Source organism: Typopeltis vanoorti, chromosome 15 (assembly GCF_054136105.1).
Source record: "Typopeltis vanoorti isolate ZY-2024b chromosome 15, IOZ_Tvanoo_1.0, whole genome shotgun sequence".
Classification (NCBI taxonomy): domain Eukaryota; kingdom Metazoa; phylum Arthropoda; class Arachnida; order Uropygi; family Thelyphonidae; genus Typopeltis; species Typopeltis vanoorti.
Genome location: NC_143563.1, coordinates 86,675,811 through 86,701,241, shown reverse-complemented (window position 1 = coordinate 86,701,241; position 25,431 = coordinate 86,675,811). Strand labels below are relative to the sequence as shown.

General features: G+C 36.2%; 1 protein-coding gene across 8 annotated transcripts in view; it reads right to left on the bottom strand.

Moving 5' to 3' along the window:
- The window catches only part of chb (CLIP-associating protein), a 723,643-nt gene that overhangs the window by 209,760 nt on the left and 488,452 nt on the right, over positions 1 to 25,431 (bottom strand). For 6 of the 8 annotated variants that reach the window (XM_090405359.1, XM_090405360.1, XM_090405364.1 and 3 more), the window contains one exon: positions 17,669 to 17,839. The exons of 1 other annotated variant lie outside the window; for it this stretch is intronic. In XM_090405359.1, coding sequence (XP_090261485.1) covers positions 17,669 to 17,839 — 171 coding nt within the window. The remainder of the gene's footprint in view (positions 1 to 17,668; positions 17,840 to 25,431) is intronic. One more of the 8 variants, XM_090405362.1, reaches the window with a different exon arrangement.

Here is a 25,431-nt window from a genome sequence, read left to right as displayed (position 1 = left end):
CAAGTCTAGTCGCCGACTGGAGGAACTTTTTTTCTAAGCCTTTCTTCAACCGATTCCAGAGTTAGTTGATCTCTGACACTGGCCAGCGGGTTTTTCCTAACGGAAACTCAAGAAAATCAACCGTAGTACCCACATTATTTCAGACAGTAAGATATCTTGTTAGAGTTAGGTACCAAGAGATGGCAACACTTGTTTGCCAGCCTCTTCATCACTGGCTGCTATAATTAGTGATATACATTGGACAGCTATCTCTGATTAGCTACCGGTGGAGATTGAACTGCCCACTCAGTCTCCAAAAGCTAGATAGGGTATAAAGGCCTCACCTACTCCCTATAAGGGAATAAAAGGCGTTAGCCAATTTATTATTTTTTAAAAATATTTTTGGTGGTGTTATACAGTTAAACTTTTAATGGATTTCTTGAAGTGTTCTGTAGGTTTGTACTCTAGCTAACTCCTGTTCTAATCTTTTTATTTCCCCCATCTTCCACTTATATCTATTATACACCTTGGAAACTGGCCCTTATTCAACTAATTCCTCAAAAGGTGACAAAATCCTTGCCATCTTGACTACAATTTCATAACATCACTCACATTTTCAGAAACTTTTTGCAGAGCTCTTGCTGATGGGAGTAGGTGGAAAGCAGTGGTAGAAGAGTTTGCGAACTTTTCATCCTTTTGATGTACCTAAGAAATCTATTGTTACTTCACAGATATCTGAAACCAGGAACTCCATCTATTATAATACCAACAAGCCTTTGTTTCTGAGTATTTTTGGAAAGAATAACTCTTTTGCTTTCCAAAAAAATATCCCCATTCTTCATGCATTTTTCCAAGGAAAGATCTTCATAAGTTCTTAAACTGCAAATTTGCCGAAAACCTTTCTAACAAATACTGCTAAATCTTCAAATGACTTTCCCACCTTAGCTATTATCTGAAACATGATCAGAGTCAAAAGTTGCAACCGTTCTCAGAAGCCTTGGTAAACAGTATCTGCTGTAAAACTGATTTTTTTTAAATGCTTTAATTTTCTATATTCTCAAGTTAGAGCTATGTAAAAGTTATTACCAATTTTAGACTGAACAGTTTTAAAATGTATTTCAGCATTGCCTTTCGACAAAAGTGACTGTTTCTTTACATATAAAACACATATTTCGCTGTTTAGTTAAAAAAACAGTCCCATTCACAAAGAAAATAAGCTTTCTGCTTTTTGTTGTTAGCATTTCCAGAAAACTTTCACACAGATGTAACTTAAAATTTTATTCACAGACAGACATCAACAAAACAACCCTAATCACAAAATCAATGCAACAAAGAATGGAAGAGTGAAAACATGCATGAAATGCATTCAAGGAACACTCTGACTATTTAAAACAATAACTTTTAATTAGCTTACGGAATTAACAATGCATATGAAGTATATTAATTAAAGGCAACTTTAATGAATAACTTCTATATTTCGGCAACGTCACGTTGCCATCTTCAGGAACATAAAGATATGGTATGTGCACGCAGGCACTAATAAAAGTAAATGAGGAAGAAAGCAAGAATTTGCAGCTGCAAGGGACCTGGTATACACCAGGTAGGTCTAGAGGAAGTGGTTGGTCTTTGGTAGAGCAGATAAGGGATGCCAACTTTTTATATGGTCTGTAACAAGAAGTAAGGTCATATTTTTTGAGGATATTGGTTATTTTCTCAGAGGTGCCCTGGATGTAGGGGGATGGTGATAGATTTGGTGTAATCTTTATTGTAGAGTGGGGGGAGGGGGGATTGTGGTTTACTGGTTTTAGTATTTTTGGAGGGTTATAGCCATTGGCTAAGAAAGTGTTGAGGATGTGGTTTAGTTCAGTGGTTAGGGCCTTGTTATCTGAGCAGATTAATTTTGCCCTGTTATATACCAGGTTCCTTGCTGCTGCAAATTGTCCTACTTTGGCCAAACAGGCAGGACAGCAAATATCAGGATTTCAGAACACAAAGACTACATCTAGTTTCACCAGTACAGCCGCTCTGGGCTGGCAGACCATGCCTTAGATACCCACCATAGAATTTGTTGGAAGAAAGCTAAAATAATACACTGCAGCAAGTTTAAGTACGAAAGATTATTCAAGGAATCATCAGCAGCTCTAAAAAATGTTCGAAACCTCAACAAATTTGGGTGCATGAAACTACCCCAAATTTGGGAGACTTACATTATGGGGAACTTCAGCCCAACGGCCAAGAACAACCAAATTAGCCTGCCAGAGGGCACCATTAGGACTTTAGGAACAATATTAGTTTCTTGCTTTCTTCCTCATTTGCTTTTGTTAGTGCCTGCGTGCACATACCATATCTTTATGTTCCTGAAGATGGCAACGTGACATTGCTGAAATATAGAAGTCATTCATTAAAGTTGCCTTTAATTAATATACTTTATATGCGTTGTTAATTCCATAAGCTAATTACCAGTTATGTATGAACAATGTATAAGCCTTGCTACTAGAATATTTAAAACAATGCAACCTCATCTCTGTTGGAAGCTCTACAGTTTCATCAATAGAGAAAAGGAAAGTTGAAATTAAATGATGGTCTATAACTTTTAATCCAAGTGACAGATGTGATCATTCAGGAATAGAGTGAATTTTAATAAGCTTCTGGATTATCACTGGAAATGTGAACTGTACCTTTAATTGCCGGAATATCATGATTTTTAGACATAGGTAGAAGCAGATTAGCCTAAAATTTCTCTAGCTTCAATACAACCCCTTTCCCATATTATCAATTTACTACTGTGACTTTCAAATAGATTGTTATCAAAGTATTGCTGACTCTAAGCTATCTAAAGCGGAGTTTTGAATTGATTACAATTTTCTGATTTTTCTATACTTACAAACAACATATTTTCCTGGCTGAATCCAGAAGATTTACCCCTCCCACACCTTACTACTGATATTCTAAGATTAGATTCACATTCTTGAACTCTGTGTTTTCTCCAATAATATGATTCTGAAATTGACAATGAAAGCTACTTGACTGATTCTTTTTGAAACTTTGATGCATGTTTTCCTATATAGTGTGATATGAATTTATCTTGCACAAAACTAGATGAGTACTTGCTATGTGAAAACACACCTACACATTCTGTATTTTGAATCGTCTATTATAATGAATGCTGCTTAAGGAGTCTAAGAGAGAGTCTCTTTCTATGCCACTCAATGCATAGATATCCCTCCCTGAACATATTTACTGAAGATTGTCAAATGGTAGCCATTCTACATGCCATGAGAAGAATCCAACCCCCACATGCTTAAACAACAATGGCCCACATATAGAACTCTGAGCTATAATAGAGCTTGAAGCAGTGACATGGCAAAAGAATCTGAAAGGGAGGATGGAAGAGTCAAGGGATATTTGAAGGAAGCAGTAGCAGACCGCATACCCAAGGTCAGGAGAATAAATCGAGTATGAACTGGATGAGCAGTATCATTAAACAGGAGCAGAAAAAAAAGTTGAGGGTATGAAAAATGTTCAGCAAGTTCATGAACAGTACAAGGCTCAGGTAAGAAAGGTGACCATCATGGTCAGGAAGGTAAAATCAGACTGATTTTATCAGAATCTCAGAACACAAGGATTACATCCGATTTCACCAGTACAGCCACTCTGGGCTTGCAGACCACGCTCTGGATACTCGCCACAGAATAAGATGGAAGAAAGCCACAGTAATACACCGCAGCAAGTTCAAGTATGAAAGACTATTCATGGAATCAGCCTCGGCCCTTAGGAACATGCCAAACCTCAACAAATTTGGATGCATGAGACTGCCCCAAATTTGGGAAACTTTTATCAGAAGAACTTCAGCCCAAAGGCCAAGAACTACCAATATAACTCGCCAGGGGGCACCATCAGGACTTCAGGAAAACGTTAGCTTCCTAGCTTCAGTCTCATTTGCTGTTATTAGTACTTGTGTGCACGTGTCTTTGTAGTAAGTTCCCAAGAAGATGGCAACGTGACGTTTGCCGAAATATCAGAAAGTATATATTAAAGTTTATTTAATTTATATTTCTAGTATATGCTGTCAATTCCTTAAATATTAGTTATCATGTTTAACCAGCGTATAAGCCTCTCAACAAGAATAATGATCATCCACAGAGATCTCTTCGCACGCAAGGCCCGCCATTACAGCAAACTGAAGCTGAAGTTATCCAGACAACTTAACCGTCTGGCATTCCTAAAACGCTGCCGGGATAATCAAGTCATCCCGAACTGTGTCAAATTTAAACACCACTTCGTCTCACAGAAAGCTCTCCGTATTTACAACCGGGCTAGCCAGGCATTACTTCGGGAGCAAATTACCGCTACACGCGGTTCCCTAGCTGACATAACGCTATTTTAACAACAGAGCTATTTTAACGCTAGAAAATGAGCTTTCACTTACGCTTAATCACGAGCTTTGGTCAGTCCTACATGACGTCTCGTGTATGCCAGTTAAAAAAAGAATTTGAACGAATACGGAGGCGACATATCAACAAGTTTGATAAATTAATAAAGAACTCGGCATTCAAACCAAAACTACAAACCAACACTGTAGTTAACCTTTCTTCAGCTACCTTGAAGCCTGAAGCACTCAACGCTCTGTCACGTGGCCACAACTTCGCCATTGCTCCTAAGAAATTACCGGCCGAGGAATTAATGATCCAAATTGAACGCGGGATTCGCCAACTTCCAAACCACATCGCCAACGATATTAGATTGGATGTAGCCTGTGTTCTCAATAAAGCAAAACCTCCAAAATCCAACATATCCATTAGTGAATACAAGTCACTACAAGAATTGAAGAGAAAGAAAGAAATAGTGATCACCAAAGCGGATAAGGGGAACGCCACTGTGGTACTCAATCTTAAAGACTACACAGGTAAGCTCAAGGCTTTATTATTAGATCTTTCCACTTACCTCCCCATTGATTACAATCCCACCAACTCACAAATTAGAAAACTCCATAGGCTCCTTAAGAAGGTCACTTCTTGGCCTGTGGAGATTACCAACAGACTAAAACCCTATAACTCTAGACCCCCCCGCATATATGGGCTCCCAAAAATACACAAAGAAAATGTGCCATTACGTCCCATAGTGGATGGCATTGATTCCCCCACTTACAAACTAGCCAAGCATTTAGCCAAAGCGCTCTCACACTATACTGGCAATACACCATCACACATAAAAAACTCAGCCCACTTCAAAGCCAGTATAGAAAACCTTACACTCCAACATAATGACATAATGGTCAGTTTTGAAGTCTCCTCCCTATTCACGAATGTCCCCCTCAAAGAAACCTTAGAGCTAATCCAAGCTAAATTCCCTCCCAATATCTCAGCCCTATTTCAGTTTACAATGAACTCAGGCTATTTCGTTTGGCAGGAAAAATTCTACAAACAGATAGAGGGGACAGCCATTGGTTCACCACTTTCCCCACCCTTGGCCAACTTCTTCATGGAGACGTTTGAATAGAAAGCCTTAAACTCAGCCCCACAAAAAACTACCATATGGTTTTGCTACGTTGATGTTTTCGCTATTTGGCCACATGGCCCGGATTCACTCCTCTCCTTCCTAACACACTTAAACAACCAACACCCTAGAATCAAGTTCACCCTGGAAAAAGAGGAAAACAATAACCTCCCCTTCCTAGACACACTAGTCACCCGCCAACCTGATGGAACCTTGGTTTTCTCAGTTTATAGAAAACCCACCCATACAGGCAGATACACTAACCAACAATCCCATCCCCCCCCCTCACAACAATATGGAGTTATTAAGACATTATTCAACAGGGCAAAAATAATCTGTTCTAATGATCAAGCCCTAACCGCTGAACTAAATCACATCCGTGACACTTTCTCAGCCAATGGCTACCCCCTCCAAAAAATACTTAACCCAGTAATCCACAACCCACCACCCCCTCCCCTTCACAAAAAAGATTACTCTGAATCCATCACCATTCCCTACATTCGAGGCACCTCGGAAAAAATCAATAAAATCTTAAAAAAACATGACTTGACCACTTGTTACAGACCACATAGAAAACTGGCATCCCTTATCCGCTCCACTAAAGACCAACCACTTCCCCTAGACCTACCTGGTGTATACCAGGTCCCTTGCAGCTGTAAATTGTCCTACTTTGGCCAAACAGGCAGGACAGCAAATATCAGAATCTCAGAACACAAGGATTGCATCCGATTTCACCAGTACAGCCACTCTGGGCTTGCAGACCACGCTCTGGATACTCGCCACAGAATAAGATGGAAGAAAGCCACAGTAATACACCGCAGCAAGTTCAAGTATGAAAGACTATTCATGGAATCAGCCTCGGCCCTTAGGAACATGCTAAACCTCAACAAATTTGGATGCATGAGACTGCCCCAAATTTGGGAAACTTTTATCAGAAGAACTTCAGCCCAAAGGCCAAGAACTACCAATATAGCCCGCCAGGGGACACCATCTGGACTTTAGGAAAACGTTAGCTTCCTAGCTTCAGTCCCATTTGCTGTTATTAGTACTTGTGTGCACGTGTCTTTGTAGTAAGTTCCCAAGAAGATGGCAACGTGACGTTTGCCGAAATATCGGAAAGTATATATTAAAGTTTATTTAATTTATATTTCTAGTATACGCTGTCAATTCCTTAAATATTAGTTATAATGTTAATCCTAGAGTGTTTTTTCTGTTGAACAGGAATGGTACTTTACATCTTTATCCATTTCTAACAGGAACTTGATCTCTGGATAGTTATTGTTCAGGAAACATACCAAATCTTTGAGATATTGGGTATGCTTCCACACAATAAACACATATCTTCACCAAAAGTGTGATTTTAGGATTGCCTGTGATAATGCTTTTTCCTCAAATCAATCTGCAATGGGGACAATAGAGGTGAGTCATCCCCCCATTGTCGGGTCATATTTTGGTAGTAAAATCTTTCTTTCAAGTGGAAATAGGTCTGCAAGGATATCCAGGAATTCTTCAGAGATACAGTCATACCCCGAAGTTATGCAGTAGGTGGGACCAACAAAAAGCTCGTAACTTGGGTATAATTTTGCATACAAACATACAAAATATTAGTTAATTGGGACCAAAGGTTTACAAAAACACCCATATTTTTTAAGAAATATAATCATAATTGTAGTTTTTTGTACATAAAAAAAAAAAAGAAAGTTATTTCAATGTCAATGGTTTCATAAAATCTAATAGATTCGTCTGACGGCATAATGTCTTTTTCTTGTCACGCAAAATTTTTTCATAGCAAAGCTAATGATTTTTTTATTCCTTACCTTGTGGCTACACAATTCATTCCTCGTTAGAATCTATGTCCTCCAAAATCTGTAAACCTTTCTTTTATGATTGTTCTTACTGTGGAATCCTGTATATCAAACTTCTTTGCTAGCTCACAAATTTTCATTATGCCTTCAAAATCCTTAATAATGTTGAGTTTTGTTTCCAAAGTCAATGTTTTTCTTTTCTTGCTAGCTGTAGAAGAATCAGACTTGCTTCCTTTGGATGACATTATTATTTTTTATGTGATAAAATTTTTAACAAGAACATAACATTAAACAATCACAAGGTTTGTAAACTATAAAAATCGTGTATGAATGGATGAATATGAGTGCTGGTTCACAGCATGTGCGACACTGGCGAATGCGGCCGGCGCTGGAAAGATATATCTAGTGGTGAGGCGTGAAGCGGGACGGGAATACGTACATATATGAAACCGCGCAACTCCGGATTCACGTAAGTCGGGGTATGACTGTACTTGTAAATAATGACAACTAAAAATTCACACGTATGCCACATAGTAATTACCTTTTTAATAATATGTTTAATAATATGTAAATATTTTGTCTTAAGTATCATAAGACATCAACACCAATACTGTTTCTAAACAATAGGAATTACATTCAAAGAAACATTAGTGTGCATGCTTACATTGGAATGCCTCTATGTACATAGTAGCGTATTTAAGGATCAAAAACTATTGGGTTGTAATTAAATTAAAATATAATTGATACATTTATTTTATACAATTGAGGATAACAACTTCCCAGACTTTTAGGACAGTGAACAAGAACTCTACTCATCTCTAAATAGTATCAACAACCTACATCCTCGCATCAGATTCACGCTAGAAAAAGAATCATCACACGCTATTTCCTTCCTCGATGTACACATCCAACGTAAACAAGATGGTTCCATTTCCACTTCTATCGAAAACCAACTTTTTTTAGGTCATTATATCCACAATACATCGGCTCACTATCCATCTCAAAAATACGGCATCATGAAATCTTTGGTATCCAGAGCACACAAATTTTGTTCCTCTGAAGAATCTTTAAAACAAGAATTGGAAATTATTAAAGATACAGCCTTACTAAATGGATATATAATCCAATAACAACTCAAAAAATTATTAGCCACTCTCCTACACATCAAACCAGACAAGAGACCCATAGGACTCTTATATCAATATATCAAAGGCATCCCTGAATGTTTGTCAAAAATTATGAAGAAATGCAAACTCGCTGCTACCTATAAACAAATCGACCAAATTCGCAATTTTTTACCTTCTCCTAAAGACAAACTCTCAACAATGATGCTACCTGGCATATACAAAGTGCCATCTTCTTGTAACTTATCTTACTATGGACAAACAGGAAGCTTTGTAAATAAATGCATCAAATGAACATCAAAACCACACCCGTCTTATCAAACCTCACAAATCTGGCCTTGCACAATATGGAGTTGAAAACACTAACTACAGGATCCAAAGGCAAAACACCAAGCTACTACACAGATCCATATATAAACAGGAGCGTTTGCATAAAGAAAGTGCTAAAGCCTTAGGTCACTGACCCAATCTTAACCATAATGACTCTCACTATCCTAAAAGTCTAGGAAATTGTTATCCTCAATTGTATAAAATAAATTTATCAGTTATATTTTAATTTAATTTAATTACAATCCAATAGATTTTAATCCTTAAACATGCTACTGTATATATAGAGGGATTCCGATGTAAGCATGTGCACTAATTTTTTTTTTTTTTTTTTTTTTAATGTAATTCCTATTGTTGTTTAATAACTGTAACTGATGATGTCTTATGATACTTAAGACAAAATATTTACATATTATTAAAAAGTTAATTACTGTGGGCATACATGTGCATTTTTAGTTATGAATACACCACAGATTTCACTATATAAGAAAGTAAATAATGACAGCATGTCTAAGGTGGCCATTATATCTGATGAAGTAATTTGTTGTGTCCATAAGTTTCTATATAAAATGAGAAGGGTTTTTCAAGTGGAAGAGTCTGACAACATAGGCGATCTTGTTGACTTTAAGGATGATAACATCATTTTTGTCATACAAACTATTTCCAATATTCTATTTCAGCAGAATTATGGTTGGAAAAATTTAATATAACTTTATTAATGGCAGGGAGGGTGGGGGATTTCGGTTTTGTTTCTTCTAAAATTTTCCTGAAGATACTACCAGCTAAAAGAAAGATAGCAAAACATGTCGAAGCAGCATTGTTTAATTTAGGAAATTCTACAAGTTTAATTCACTTTGATTATTTATGCAGTTGATAAAAAGCCCAAAGCCCTTGTAGTTATTAAAAGGCAGATATAGATGTTTCAGATAACCTTTGCATAACATAGTCATTACTTTTCTTGTGAATTGATGCCGATCTTTATGTTGGAACTTGATGTTAGTAAAGATTATTCCATCTAAATCTAGCTATTACTCACTGTTATTAGGTTTTGTGCTTTTCTGGAAATGTTCCCAAAATATCTCATCATATATCTTGGAATTAATTTTCTGTTTAGGCCTCCAACTATAATAAGCTTTTCCTTATCTGTATTAGCCATGCATACTAATAACTTAAAACCATTCTAAAGTCCAACCTAAGCATCCTTGTTGTGGGGAGGGGACCACAGAAGTATCGGAATGCCTGCATGGATAAGGTATGATGGGGACTTTTGGAATTCAAGCTACTATAGTAGCCTATAGGAACCCTGAAAATCTGGCTAACTTGGGCAATGGTGAAATCCTAATAGAATGAAGCAACGCATCAGTACTGGCTTGTGGCTGAAGACAAATGATGCCAGAAAGGATAAATTTCCAAAATCTTACATGCATGATTAGAAAGATTAAAATGACTATAATACTGCACATGGAAGAAATTAGAACCTCACCATCTATTATTCTATCAGACATTATCAACCTCAGGTTGAAGAGCTTTATTCATGCAGAAGAAATTGACTCCCTTGCAATAGACTCTGCTGTGTATAACTACAGAGAAGATGATGCTGAAAATAGGAACCATAGGATGATCTCAAATAATACAACTTACAAAGTTGATGTTCCAAAGCCATCAGGATGGTCATCACTGGATCAAGAATCATACTAACCAAACTTGCATGAATATCTTCTGACATTGGCCTCCTGTAAGCATATTCATGTGCTGACAGCCACTGCGATGAAGAGATTGAAGAGTTTATATGAGGTTATAAGGTTATAAAACAAATAAAATAAAGATGTTATCCTGATTGTTATGGAAGACCTAAATGCAAAAGTTAGATCTATATGAAGAGAAGTATCCCCAGTAATTGGTAATTTTGGAATACTCAGGAATAGATATAGACTTAGACCACGTTCCATTTGTTTTAAAATTAAATGCAAGACTAAAACACTAAGAATAGAAAAAGACCCTTGTTTAGATTTCAGTTATTTAAAGAATGACTCAGTTCAAAATAAGTATTAAGCAAAAATTAAAGACTGTTTTGAACACATTATAGAGGTTCATTTACTACATGAAATGGAAACTGATAACTAGTTGAATTTAGAAAAAGAATGGAAGCATTTTAAGGAGACTTAAAGATATTACCTATAACTGTATCCGCAAGAAGATTTAAAATAGAAGAAAATCATGGATGAATGAAAACACCAAGGTTGAGTAATGCAGGAAATATGACTTCTGCATTACTTCAACCTTGGTATCACTTCTGGGTCTGGCTCCCACTGATGAGACCTCAATAAAGGTCTAAACTGGTCTGGGCAGTGACCCTTCACATAATGCATGGCATTCTACATGTCTGTATGGATACGTGTTTTGCATTATGGGATACTAAGGGAAGTGATGTGAAGTCATTAGCCGCTATATATATATACAGGGTGTTCGGGATAAATTTGACATATTTATAATTAATTATATTTTTCCGTAAGTTACATGTATTAACACACACTTCTCTTCGTTTAAAAGTTTGGACCCTTCTTCATTCATATACAAGATGTCAGAAAGGATGGATAGCTGGAACCCACCTGAATCATGGAAGAGAATAACTTGTATCATGATGATTCGTGCCCGCCATCAAAATAAGGATATTACGACTGCTGCCCAATGCTCCCTGAATACAGTAAAAACAATCAGGCATGAACTAGAGACTTGCAATGGTGACTACGAGGATGTAGCAAGAAGAAAGATCCCTAGCAGACGATCTGATTGCGTTCGTACAGCAGAATTCCTCGCAAATCTGCAGGAACAGGTGTTGAAGAACCCTGGCATTGGAATTCGGGCTTTGTTCGTGGAGTTGCTAACTGTAGTCAAGCCCTGGATAACAAGGGTAGCCAATGGTAGGCCGTATGTATGGCAGCAGGATTCGGCCCCTTGCCACACCTCTGGGAAAAATCAAAAATGGTTGTCTGAAAATTTCTACGACTTCACCAGTCCAAATGTTTGGCCTCCAAACTCCCCAGACCTTAACCCCATGGATTATTTTGTATGGGGCGCAGTTGAAAAAGACACCAATCGCACTTCCAGTAATACAAAAGCCCAGTTAATGGATAAAATTAAAACAGTTTTTGCGGCCCTTCCCAGGGAGACTGTAGCATCAGCTTGTTCGAGGTTCCGAAGCAGAATTGAAGCTGTGATCGATGCTAATGGTGGTTATTTTGAGTAAATCTTGTTGATAGTATTGTAATTAACTCTGCCTGTAATGTTTTTTTGTCAATTCATTAAATTTAATAGATACAAAGAAGATTTTCTTTTTCCTTACGAAACTGGGATAAATTTGACAGTTTCGTAAGGAAAAAGAAAATCTTCTTTGTATCTATTAAATTTAATGAATTGACAAAAAAACATTACAGGCAGAGTTAATTACAATACTATCAACAAGATTTACTCAAAATAACCACCATTAGCATCGATCACAGCTTCAATTCTGCTTCGGAACCTCGAACAAGCTGATGCTACAGTCTCCCTGGCAAGGGCCGCAAAAACTGTTTTAATTTTATCCATTAACTGGGCTTTTGTATTACTGGAAGTGCGATTGGTGTCTTTTTCAACTGCGCCCCATACAAAATAATCCATGGGGTTAAGGTCTGGGGAGTTTGGAGGCCAAACATTTGGACTGGTGAAGTCGTAGAAATTTTCAGACAACCATTATTGACTTTTCCCAGAGGTGTGGCAAGGGGCCGAATCCTGCTGCCATACATACGGCCTACCATTGGCTACCCTTGTTATCCAGGGCTTGACTACAGTTAGCAACTCCACGAACAAAGCCCGAATTCCAATGCCAGGGTTCTTCAACACCTGTTCCTGCAGATTTGCGAGGAATTCTGCTGTACGAACGCAATCAGATCGTCTGCTAGGGATCTTTCTTCTTGCTACATCCTCGTAGTCACCATTGCAAGTCTCTAGTTCATGCCTGATTGTTTTTACTGTATTCAGGGAGCATTGGGCAGCAGTCGTAATATCCTTATTTTGATGGCGGGCACGAATCATCATGATACAAGTTATTCTCTTCCATGATTCAGGTGGGTTCCAGCTATCCATCCTTTCTGACATCTTGTATATGAATGAAGAAGGGTCCAAACTTTTAAATGAAGAGAAGTGTGTGTTAATACATGTAACTTACGGAAAAATATAATTAATTATAAATATGTCAAATTTATCCCGAACACCCTGTATATATATATATATATATATATATATATATATGAGGTGTCCAGTTGTGAAGTTACTTCATGCACAAACAAAAGTTTGCGCATGAAGGATTAAACCAAAAATATAATTTCTTGGCATGTTTAATTTATTCTGATATCTTCAATATCAGAATGACACTAGAAAGAAATCAGGAATGCAGATTCATTTATAAATTATTAAGCATTTGATAGTGTTCACCATATGAATTAATAGAAACATTAATAACGAAAAAATAGACGGGAATAATATAAGACTGATATCCTACATATGTTGGAACCTAACTGCAAGCATAAAAATTAACAGTGAACTGTCGGAAACTTTCCAAAACAGCTGATACACTATACAAAGTGTGTTAGGCATGAATGTGTACTTTTTCATCTTCTGTTCAACGTCTACAGTACAAAAATTTTTGAGAGTATGGAAGAACTGGAGGGAGTAAAAACAGGCAGAAGAAATATAATCTTCATTATGCAGACAATACTGTATTGACTGCTGAGAAAGAGGAAAACTTGAAGTTAATAGAACAAATTACATATACAGAGTAACATATATGGCCTTACATTAAATTAAACAAAAAAAAGTTATGACAGTAAGCAGGAGAAATATATACCCAAAATTACAAATTACAATAGAAAACCAAATTATTGAACAAGATGAATATCCACTTATTTAAGTCACTTAATTACAGAGAATGGAAAATGCAAAAGGGAAATTAGAAGAATAGATATTGCAAAATAAACCTTTAAGAGAATGAAGAGTATACTAACAAAGAGAAATGAACAAAAAAAAAAAAAAAACAAAGATTAAGAATGATTAAATGCTTTATTTGGGCTACTTTGCTCTATAGAGCAGATATTTAAACAAGGAAGATAGTAGAAAAATTGCTTTTAAGACATGGACATACAGAATAACATTAAAGATCTCATGGATTCATAAGTTTTGGAGATGGGTGCTAAATTGCAACTAATCAAGAACATACAAAACAGAAAAATATCATATATGGGTCATATTGTAAGGATATGGATACGAGACATATTGTGAGCATTGAAAGGATTAAAAAAATCATTTTTGTGAAGGAAGACAGACACACACATGGTTCACAAACATGAAGGACTGACTGAGACAAACTATACAGAGAGAAACAGATGGAGATTCGTGATTGCTAACCTCTTGGGATGGAGATGACACTTGATAGGACAATGACTTGACAATTTCCTATTTCCAATTTTAAATCTACACATCATTCTACTAGAAAATGCATGCTTTTCAGTTCACCTTGGTATTGAATACTATAGCTACTTCTTCCTTTCTATGTCACTACTGCAAAAATATAAAATTTTCAGTATCAAAAAGAGAACATTTTCTTGTTCATCATGGACAATCAGACATGTTATATTCAGCAATGTGCATTTAATATCAGCAAAGTCCAATGTCAGAACATCATCTAGCAGTGTTTATTTTGTTGAAGTCTGAGGTTAGGATTTTGTATTTATTTGGAACTCAGTGTTACTATAGTCAAATTTTAATTGATGGCTTACTGTAGGAGCCTTGTTGATCCTGGCCTCTTTGCAGAAATACTAAGAGTCAAAGCATTTGAATCATCAAGAACTTAAACTAACAGCATTTGGAATTAATTGGTAGTTTCTGAAGGAGTTATTCTGGTAATCCCTGACTTATCAAATCATAGCAAGAGAACAACGTGATTTGCCAGTCAGATAACTGACGGTAGAATTACATGGTGTGGTACCAGAAGTCATTATGCACTAATGTACTCAAGTGTTTGTTAATTGAAGGATCATTCATTTTAACGTCTGATAATTGACAGATTATCAGACTGCACTGTTATCATCATAAGGTCTGACAGAAAAAATGAGACTGTGCCTGTATTGTGTTTTATTTAACAAATCCAGAAAATCAACTACAATCTCTTTCAAAATAATTCCCTTCTGAGTTGACACACAGCTGCATACGATGCTGCCAACGTTCAAAGCAATTCTGCAGATCATTTTCTGAAAGGCTGTTGAGGATCTCCATCATTTTTGCTTTCACATCTTCTACCAACAAAAAATGGGTTCCTTTGAGCACTGACTTGATCTTTTGGGAAGAGGCAGAAGTTGCAGGGAGCCAGGTCTGGCGAATAGGGTGGGTACTTAAGCACAGTGACGTTGTGATTAATTAAAAACTGCTTCACAAAAGTGTTGTGGGTGCGTTGTCTTGGTGCAAAATCCAACCACTTTCTCCACAATTCTGGTCGTTTCCTTCACATGCATTCACGCAATTTCGTCAAGACTTCAAAGGTAATACTGCTGATTTACTGCTGGGAACCCACTCTGCCATTACAATACCCTAGATATCGAAGAAAACAATCAACATGGCCTTGAACTTAGAACGACTCATGCATGCTTTTTTTTGGTCTTGGAGATGTTGCAGACTTCCACTGCATTGATTGTTGCTTGGTTTCTGGATCATACGTAAATATCCAAGTTTCATCACAAGTAATTACTGAATTCAACAAATCTGGTTCATCCTTAATGTGTTGCAAAAAGTTCCAAACACACTTCCTTGAAACATTCATTTTGTTCATCTCACAAACCTTACCACAAATCTCACATTTTTGCACAAACCTTTTTCATTATTCTTCTGTTAAAATGCATCGAACACCTCCCCTGTCGAAATGAACTTTTCTCAGCTACAGCTCAAACACCCAACCTTCTGTCTTTTCGAATCACATCTCACAATTTTTTAATGTTGTCATCGGTAACTGCTGTGCACGGGCAGCTTGGGTGATCATCTTTCACGCTTTCTCTGCTCTCCAAAAATTGTTTGTGCCATTTACAAACGCATGCATGAAACATGCACTCTTCACTGTAAGCCTCAGTCAATAACTGAAAAGAGTTCATCACAGATTTCTTCAGTTTCACAAGAAACTTTATGTTAACTCGCTGTTCACTCTTGCACTCCAACATTTTCCAATCGAGAGTAAGAATATGTCAATATTTGAACCTGTGTCCCCTCATACTGAGTAAAGCAATGGAGTTGGGCATTGTCTCACGGTGACAGATTAGAACATGCTCTATAACAATCTCTTCCCCCCCCCCCACTCACCATTCCCAAGCTATAGGGTTAGTCTCGCTTTTTTTGTGTCGAACCTCGTACATTACTTCCATGGAGTCTCAGAGCTAACTGCAGAAGGCAATTCTACATTACACTCATTTACTTATCCTTCATTCATGATTCATGTATTCCTCACTGACACCAATGAATATCAGACATTTACTATTTTTGGATAAATTCTGTCTTGCAAACCAGCTTCTATTTCCCAAGCTGATACAATATTTAAGTATTATGGCAAGATATTACAGGAAATATTTTGGAGTAAAAAGTATTATGTAGTTCACCTGATGACCGCCTAATCTGCATATTAAAGTATGTAAGTTTTATCCTTGATATTTTCTCTTTATTAAAAAAAAAGAAAATTTAACTTTGCTAATCTGGAATGACTGGGGGATCTGATAACATCAGCAATTTTTTTTTTTTTTTTTATCACATAGGATTTCTTAATTTGGGAAAATGCTTTTTGATTATCTCATATATATATATATATATATATATATATATATATATTTTTTTTTTTTTTAATCAACTAATGACATATGTAGGATTGTGTGACTTTGTTCTACAAGATTTGTAGAAGTTTGAAAAACCTGTATGAATTATGAATCATACAGGAATTTTTAAATAAATTTTAAGCATTTTTTTCATCAACCTAATATTAATAAAAATGACTGCATAATTTCCAGATTAGAGCATTCATTATTGATAATGGGAATCCCCCCCCCCATGTTGAATCTATTTTCCACTTACCTGTTGGTACATAATGTAGTAAACTAGACTTTCTTTATCAATAGAGTTCTAGCTGTGACTAATGCAATTATTTTTTAACTATCTAGCATGGAAGATAGTAACCAAAATGGCATGAAATATCAAATAAACACTGAACTAGTATTTTGTTTCATATGCGATTTTTTTCATTCTAAGTGGCATTTTTATGAAACAAAGGATGCAGATATGAACGTTTGCATGGAATAGTAAAGGGCAACATAATAAAGGCCCCCACAGACACTATTACCTTTCCGTTCTCCATATATGCAAAATAATCATAATCAAATGCGATAACCTGTTGAGTGAGAACAGAAAATCGTATGGAAAAGTAGTAACAACAGCATAATCAGTTATTTTTCAGTTCCTATATTAATTGGAAGTGAATGGTTAACACAATTATGGGTTCCCTCTCCCCAGATGCATTATATTACTTAGCTGTCAATTCATTTTTACAAGAAAAGAAAAACTTCACTCATGTAACCACCACTATATCATTTTTACTAATCCAAAAAAGTTTGCACTCCCGTTAAATACCAAGATCCCCTCCTAGCTTGGATCCTTTATTTATTTGGAATATATGGTTGATGCCTAATACAATCACATTTCCTACTGAAAGCTAATCTATAGTTTAAAAAAGCATTTCATCTCAGAGTAAAGGAAAACTAAGCAACTTCCTATCTCCACAACATTCAGAGAGTTAGTGCTAGCAGGAAGAACAGGAAAAGAGAGAGAGAGAGAGAGAGAGACAGAGACAAGAAAAGACAAAAAATATGCAGTGCTTACCACTATAGCCTGCCCTACTTGGACTTGTTTCTCTGCTCTTTCCTCCAGCAGTTGGAATTAATGATCTATGTTTTGATAAACCAGGGGACATCCCATCCACCTTAGAATAAGTTGCATAACTTAATCGAGAAGATGGTGAGTCTGGCCTACTGCTTGCTGTAAAGGTTAGAACTATGTTGAAAAAAAAGGAGTGCATATCTTACTTTATATAAACTATGAAAGCCACTGAGTTATCTACACTGCTGCGTGCGTGTGTGTGTGTGTGTGTGTGTGTGTGTGTGTGTGTGTGTGTGTACGCACGTACATGTGAGCTCACATGTACTTACATTTCATCGAATTCTCATACAGTATTACATATATGTGAAATTAAATTAAGGCAATCAGATAATAGTGTTAGAGGTTAATGCCTGTACAGTTCAAAGTCAAGTCTGAATAATGTGAGGAGGTGACCATTATTTGCTGATTATTATTATTATTATTATTTTTTATTAAACAAGTAAGACAAAGTGAGTAGTACATTTCTGAGATTAATTATCATATAAAAGGAAAAACCTTAGTAGTATATTAATCTTTTATAAGGAATGTATGAATTACACATTCATATATTCCTTGTATCAGGAGGTATCAGAAGGAAGCATGTATTGGAACAATAATCTAGTATGCCTAAAAATAATAAATATTTTAAAGTTTAATCACCACACCAGCCTTGATATGTTTACAAGGAAATAAATACATGAATGTCAAGTGCACACTGTAATTGAAGTATAAATTATTTGATATATTTTATCCACATGGCCTTTTGGATGGTTAAACCAATTAATATCTAAATTATCAGATTAAAAAAGGTGTCAAACTATTATGAAAATATGATGTGCAATACCTACCATTCACAAAACAATGATTTTATACCACATACACACACACACACACAAAAAGAATTAATCTGAAATATCTGAAAAGTGCATGCATACACACACACAGAATCTGGTTAATTGGTCCATCGGTTTATTAAGATAGCCATTTATCTGGGACAAATCTTAGAGAACAAAACCAAATTGAGAAAAATTTTCACTTATTTGGAACAGCATACTGTTTAATTGGAACAGGAGACTGCAGCACCCGAGTTTACCTCTTGGAGGTAATTGCTTGTAAATGGTTGGTTGGTTAAAAGTTTATCAGCGCAAAGAAAGAAGATGGTGATATGCCAAACCACAGTTTTTAAATGACTCATCAGCTATGTTCCTCCCCGTCTCCTCTTAAACACTTATTTCGCTTAAGATGACATACAATTGGGTTTAATAGGTCGGAGATTTGATACAAAATCTGTTAGCCTACTAGTTTCGCCATGCTAAAAAAACATTCATCACTTATTTACTTATTTTGCTATTGTAATTCATTTGAATAAAATGATTTGTTCAGAGAAATGTTTGTTTATCTTTTTATATCATTTTTAACAATTAACAAAACTTCACATAAATGGGTCAAAATGTTCTAATCGTAATGCCTGAATTAATTAGGATCTACTGTGTGTATAAAAAATAATGTGAATCAACCCATGAAACATATTGTAGATTTGTACTGCAATTTGATTAAGGGTTAGCTAATCTAGTTCTGCCACTCTGGAGACCAAATATAAAACTTTTTAAATGAAGTTCTCAAGTCTCCAATATGCAAGGTACTAGTCTCACAGTGGGAGATGGAATTCATCTTTCACCTAATTGATATAGATGTATCAATATATCATATGCAAAGAATGCTCTAAAGTCCCAGAATAATACAGAACATACAGAACAAGAATACAAAAATTCTTTGAAAAGAAGATTTTCAAAAGCACATCTTTAAAAAGGTTGTTCCACAGATCAACTACTAGACTTGATTGAATCATTTTAGGATGAGCATTCAACAATGGCTCCATTGATTCCATTGAATTGTGATGCAGCAAATAATAAATGAAGATGACAAAATGCTCTGAAGACTAAGAATAAAGTTTAGAATTTGTGTCAAGTGCCACAACAGTAATCAAATATGATGATGATCACACATATCTGAAGAAAAGAATATTCTGAATGTTTGAAGTAATTACTTGGAAAAAATTATTAAATGCAGTGAAACTGATGAGAGCATAATGGCAGTAGATATCCAGGAGAAAATGCACTAAGGAACAAATTTCAATACTGAATGTTAAATAAAAACTATCAAAATCTGAAATGTGGAATGGTAGCAACAGTAGATCTGAAGTATGATCTAAAAGTTTTAGAGCAACTAAATCCAGAAGGCTTGGTCACATGACTAAGTTTTGTAGATCACGAAAAATGCATATGATAAGGCAAAGGGAAAATTGTTCAAAACACTAAAATTATACAAATTATGTAAACAGAACAAGACAGGAGGAATAAAATTTGGAAGCTAGCCTAGCATATATTCTTGAAACAAAAAAAAAAAAAAAATACACCAGAAGACATATATTTGAAGATTTTTATAAAATCCAAAACCTATATCTGAAGAAATAGTTAAATTTTGAATGATCATACACAGCTCTGAGTGGCCTTTTGCCTGATGAACAAACTTACCTCCTTTTTCAGGTTTTGTACACATTCTTCCTCTGTGGCCTACCTTTGCCAAACTCCTTGTACCTGTGGTTTATCCTACTTTGTCCATATCAGTAGTTTTTCTGCTGTTTTATGTACTATAATTTCATGAAAATCAACAATCCAAACTTCCCAAAGATACCGTCTCCTCCAAACCATGCAAAATGGCTTTTAGTCTTCTTCCAAAGAATTCCATGCTTTGAGGAGTGATATATTTGCAAGTTCAGATTATTGAGGCTCACAGTTTAGATGTCCATAAAGAAAAACAGCTGAAAATTTGCTGGTTTGGAAAAGTACACAAACAGCAGATCAAAGGAATTTTCTCGCAGAGCCTGAAAAAGGAGATAAGTTTATTAATCAAGCAAAAGGCCAATCAGATACATCTTTAAAGTTTAAGTCGGTAATATGAGTGATATCTTCTGAGCGAGGGAATGAAGAACTTAATAACTAATTTTTTTAATTAGTTCCCCCTCCCCCATAATTTTTTTCTTAAAATGCCTACTTACATTTCAATATTTAAAAAAATATACGAACATGGATCTGGTACTGAGTTGGAATAAACAGCTGTTTGGGAAGTGGCATGTGCCAGATGTCACTCAGTTAAGATTAAAGATAACCTCTAGGAAATCTGACATGCTGAAGATCTAATGAAAGATTTTGAAATGACATTTAAGTCATTGGTTTCTGTTAAGAATTCCGCATGAATAACCCAAATTCTTTGAGAAATTTAGAATAAAAATTTCCTTCTAAATATAAGATGGAGGAAATATCCTGGTATACTGTATGGGTAGTAGTTGAAGTATGGTGGGCCACAAAAAACTTGTGCTCAACATCTCCAACATGTTCCTTCTTTCTCACCTCAAAACTATGGTTGTCTGCCTAATGTAAGCCCAACTACATGAGCATGGTATCCTACAGACTCCTAGGTAGTTATAAAAGGGGATCCTCAGATCTGTGTACACTGTGAACAGCTTGAAAAACACTGATATTATGATCCTTGAAGAATGCAACAATCCTAATACGTAGATTATCAATATATGAAATGATCAGATCTCTACTAGATGTCCTGATTATAGAGAGAGGTATTTTAATTGCATTGCTGTTTTCTTGGAATATTCATTAAGAAGAAATACAGCAATCCCTTGATTAATGTGTCTCCAATTAGTGCGCTTTCAATTAGTATGTCATTTTTTTTCTATACAAAAATGCAATTAATATGCCTCTAAAATTTGATTAGTGCACCTGCACACATTTTAAAAATAAATGTTACCGATTTTAAACAGGATGAAATAATTTAGTTACCGATTTAAAACATTTTACAAAGTTATTTTTTTAATGGCACACTACACCATTTCCATGTACACTATGTTCCTAATTTACAGCCAAAATTTATGCCATCTGCTAATTACATAGCATTTTGATTATCATATCTTGTGCCTTCTTTGCAAATGTTTTCCTTACTTTTTTATTTAAAAAAATTTTCCCAACCTTTAATCATGAGTAAAAGAATTAGTGAGCAAAAAAGTGGAAGTGTGAAAAAGACTTGAAAAGTAATCTCATTCGAAGAAAAACTTGAAATAATGAAGAAAAATGCAAAAGCAAAGATAGGACAAGAACACAAAATGGGTGAATCAACTATAAGAGTAATTTTCAGCAAAGCTGCTGAATACAAAGAGAAAGGTAAGGCTGCTTCATGTCCATGCGTGCAGATCACTCGAAATCCAAGTATCACAATGACTGAATTAGAGAGAGAGAGAGACTATAACCAAAAACAGATGCCACTAAGCATTGACCTTATTAAATCAAAATCATTCAGTCTCTTTGGAACTTGAAAGAAAAGGCTTTCAAGGATGGAAAAGAAGAAGAATGCCATGCTAGTGCAGGGTGGTTTGAACATTTCAAAAAGAGATATAGCTACATAATGTTCAAATCACAGGTAAAGCTGCAAGGGAGGTGGGCACAAATTATCCAGAGATTTTGAAGAAAACTGTGGAAGAAGGGGGGGGGGTATTGTGACTAACAAATATTTAATGTCAATGAAACCAGCCTTTTTTTTTGGAGGCGAATACCTTCCAAGACTTTTCTATCCAAATCGGAGAAATCTCAGCCTGGTCATAAAGTCGCAAATGATAGAATGACTCTTCTATTAGGTGGCAATGTCAAAGGTGATCTAAAGTTAAAATCCATGGTAGTTTATAGGGCACAAAATCAGGACCCTCAAAGGCATTAATCAAGCTTCCCTTCCCATTATTTGGAATATACGAGCTATTTGGAAGCATATTCTTCCACATTGTGCAAATGATTTTTAAAGGCTTTTCAAATGAAATGGATAATGTTATTGAGGAAACTGCCAACATCGAGTATGAATTGGATTTTGATAAGATTGACAATGATAACATCCAAGAGTTAATTAAATCTCATTCTGAGGAACTTAATGATTTCGACCTGCTAAATTTTGATGCACAGTGGGAACATCCTGAACAATATGAATAAAATTTAACCGCTGCCAGTCAGCCAAAAGAGATTTGACAGAAACAATTTGAAAATATTTTCGTACAATCAAAGTTTTTAAGCAACAATGCTTCAAGGCTGACCATGACGAAGAGAGAAGCAGTAAAATTTGCAGAAGAGTAGAAAAGGCCACAGGGTCATACCGTCGGTTGTATGAAAAAAAAAAAGGAACAGAATGCCCACCAAACTACATTAGCTCGATTCTTTGTTAAGATGTAAAATAATAAATTTATATTCTAAATATGTTTTACTGTCTTTCAGCTTCATGGTTTTCCTTTAACTAGGCCACGAGTCATACCCTAACTCCATTATTAAAAACACACACACACACACACACACACACACATATATATATATATATATATATATATATATATATATATAAATTCAAAAAAGAAATTTGAGAAACAAATTATACTTTTTCCCATAGGTTATTATTTGATTAGTGCATTATTATTATTATTATTGTTCCAGGCAACTCCAAGGAGTCGACAGATTCATCGAGGGAGGCCCTAACATCATGTCAAGAACAACTATTCGACATTCACACAGTATCTATCATACCTTGCCTTGAACTCATTCAGGGTTGTAGCACCCACAACAGACTCTGGAAGCTTATTCCACTCATTCACTACTCTCCAATTAAAAAACCTAGCTCTAACACCCTTGTCAACCACTTCTTGCCCAGCTTCCATTCATGGCCCTAGTCCTCCCACCATCAGTCATATTTTCAAAAATATCTTCTGGAAACCCTTCAGTAATTTGAATGTCTCAATCATATCACCCCTCCTTCACCCTATCGACCAATTTCTGCAACCCACAAATCTTCAACCTATTCTCATAAGGTTCATTCCACAGACCTGCTATCATCTTGGTCACTCGTCTCTGGATCCTCTCCACTTCCTCCCCATCACGAAGAAACCCTGGTGCACATAACTGGGCACAGTAGTCCAGATGGGGTCTTATCAAGGCTCAATACAGAGGAACAACAACTTGTTTGTCTCTGCATGTTAAAGTATTTTTCAGAAGCCAAGTGATTTGGTGAGCTGTTTTAGTCACTTTTGCAATGTGCCTCCTAAACTTCAATTCCCTATCCACCAACACTCCCAAATCCCTGGCCTCATCAATCTCCTGGAGTACGGTTACACCAATGCGATATACTGCTGCTATTCTTTTCACCCCAAAGTGCATAACCTTACACTTTGGCATATTAAAGTGACAACCATTTTTCCTAGCCCAGTCCTTCAAACTATCCAAATCATCCTGTAAAATTTTGACTGTGCACTCATAATCTACCCAACTTTGCATCATCAGCAAACAAGTGAACACTTCCTCTCAAATCCTTTCCTATATTATTGATGAACAAATTGAAAAGCAGTGGTCCAAGAACAGAGCCCTGTGGCACTCCACTAGTCACAAGCCGTCTTTTAGACTCCACTCCTGAATAAACCACTCTCTGGTATCTCTCCTTCAACCACCCTCCTATCCATCTCACCAACCCTATATCTATCCCCATCTGCTCCAATTTACTGATTAGGATTCCATGTGGTATCCTATCAAAAGCCTTGGCAAGGTCCAGTAGTATTACTGTAAATCCATTACCCCTATCCAGTTCAGCAATCACCGTGTTATAGAACGCGAGCAAGTTACTGAGGCATGATCCACCCTTCACAAAACCATGTTGTCCCCCATACAATATCCCATTTTCATCTATCCAATCATGTATTCTTTTCTTTTCTTGACTAATTTCTCTAAGACCTTGACAATGATTCCTTATATGCTAATTGGTCGGTAATTTACAACAGCAGTCTTGGAACCACCCTTATGCAGTGGAACTATTTTCCCCTCTTTCCACCCCCTCGGGACTAACCCAGACCAGAGACTCAAATTAAACAAAATGGTCAAGGGTACTGACAATTCTTTAGCTGCTTCTCGTACAACACGAGCTGGTATACCATCCAATCCCACAGATGTATTGACATTGAGGTTATGCAATAGACTACTCACCTCCACTTCATTCATCACAATTCCTGTATAATCTACTGATACATTCGTTTCTGCAATGTCACCACCTGGATGATATATTCTTGCAAAGTGCTCACTCAGTAACTCAACTATATCAATTGATTCAGTTACCTCCCTACCATCGGCATTCTTTAAAATCATTCTGCCATGTACATTTTTCCTTTTACTTGCTACATATCTAAAAAACTGTTTAGGATTCTCTTTAGCCTGCATGGCCAATGTTCTTTCGTAATCCTTTTTTGCTTTTCTTACCACACTCGTTACCCTTCTGGCCTGCACTTTATACCTTTTGTGTGCCTGCCGGTCACCTTTCTCCTTAAATTCCCTCCATAGTTGTTTCTTTTTTTGCAGCTCAAGCTTAATGGTGTTATTCATCCATTTAACCCCTACTTGATTTATTATTCGGACTCTAGGTATACAGTCAGCCATTGCTTCATGCAAACACTTCTTAACTACCTCCCATGCACTATCGACTTCTAGTCTTTGTAGTTGTACAATGCATGGCAATGAACCAATCAAACTCCTAAGCTTGTCATACTTTCCAGCCCGATAATTCCACATGTACCGTCTTAATTGAAAATTCTACACCTTTAGCCACCTCCCAAGTCAAGACCCTATGATCACTCTCACCGACTGGTG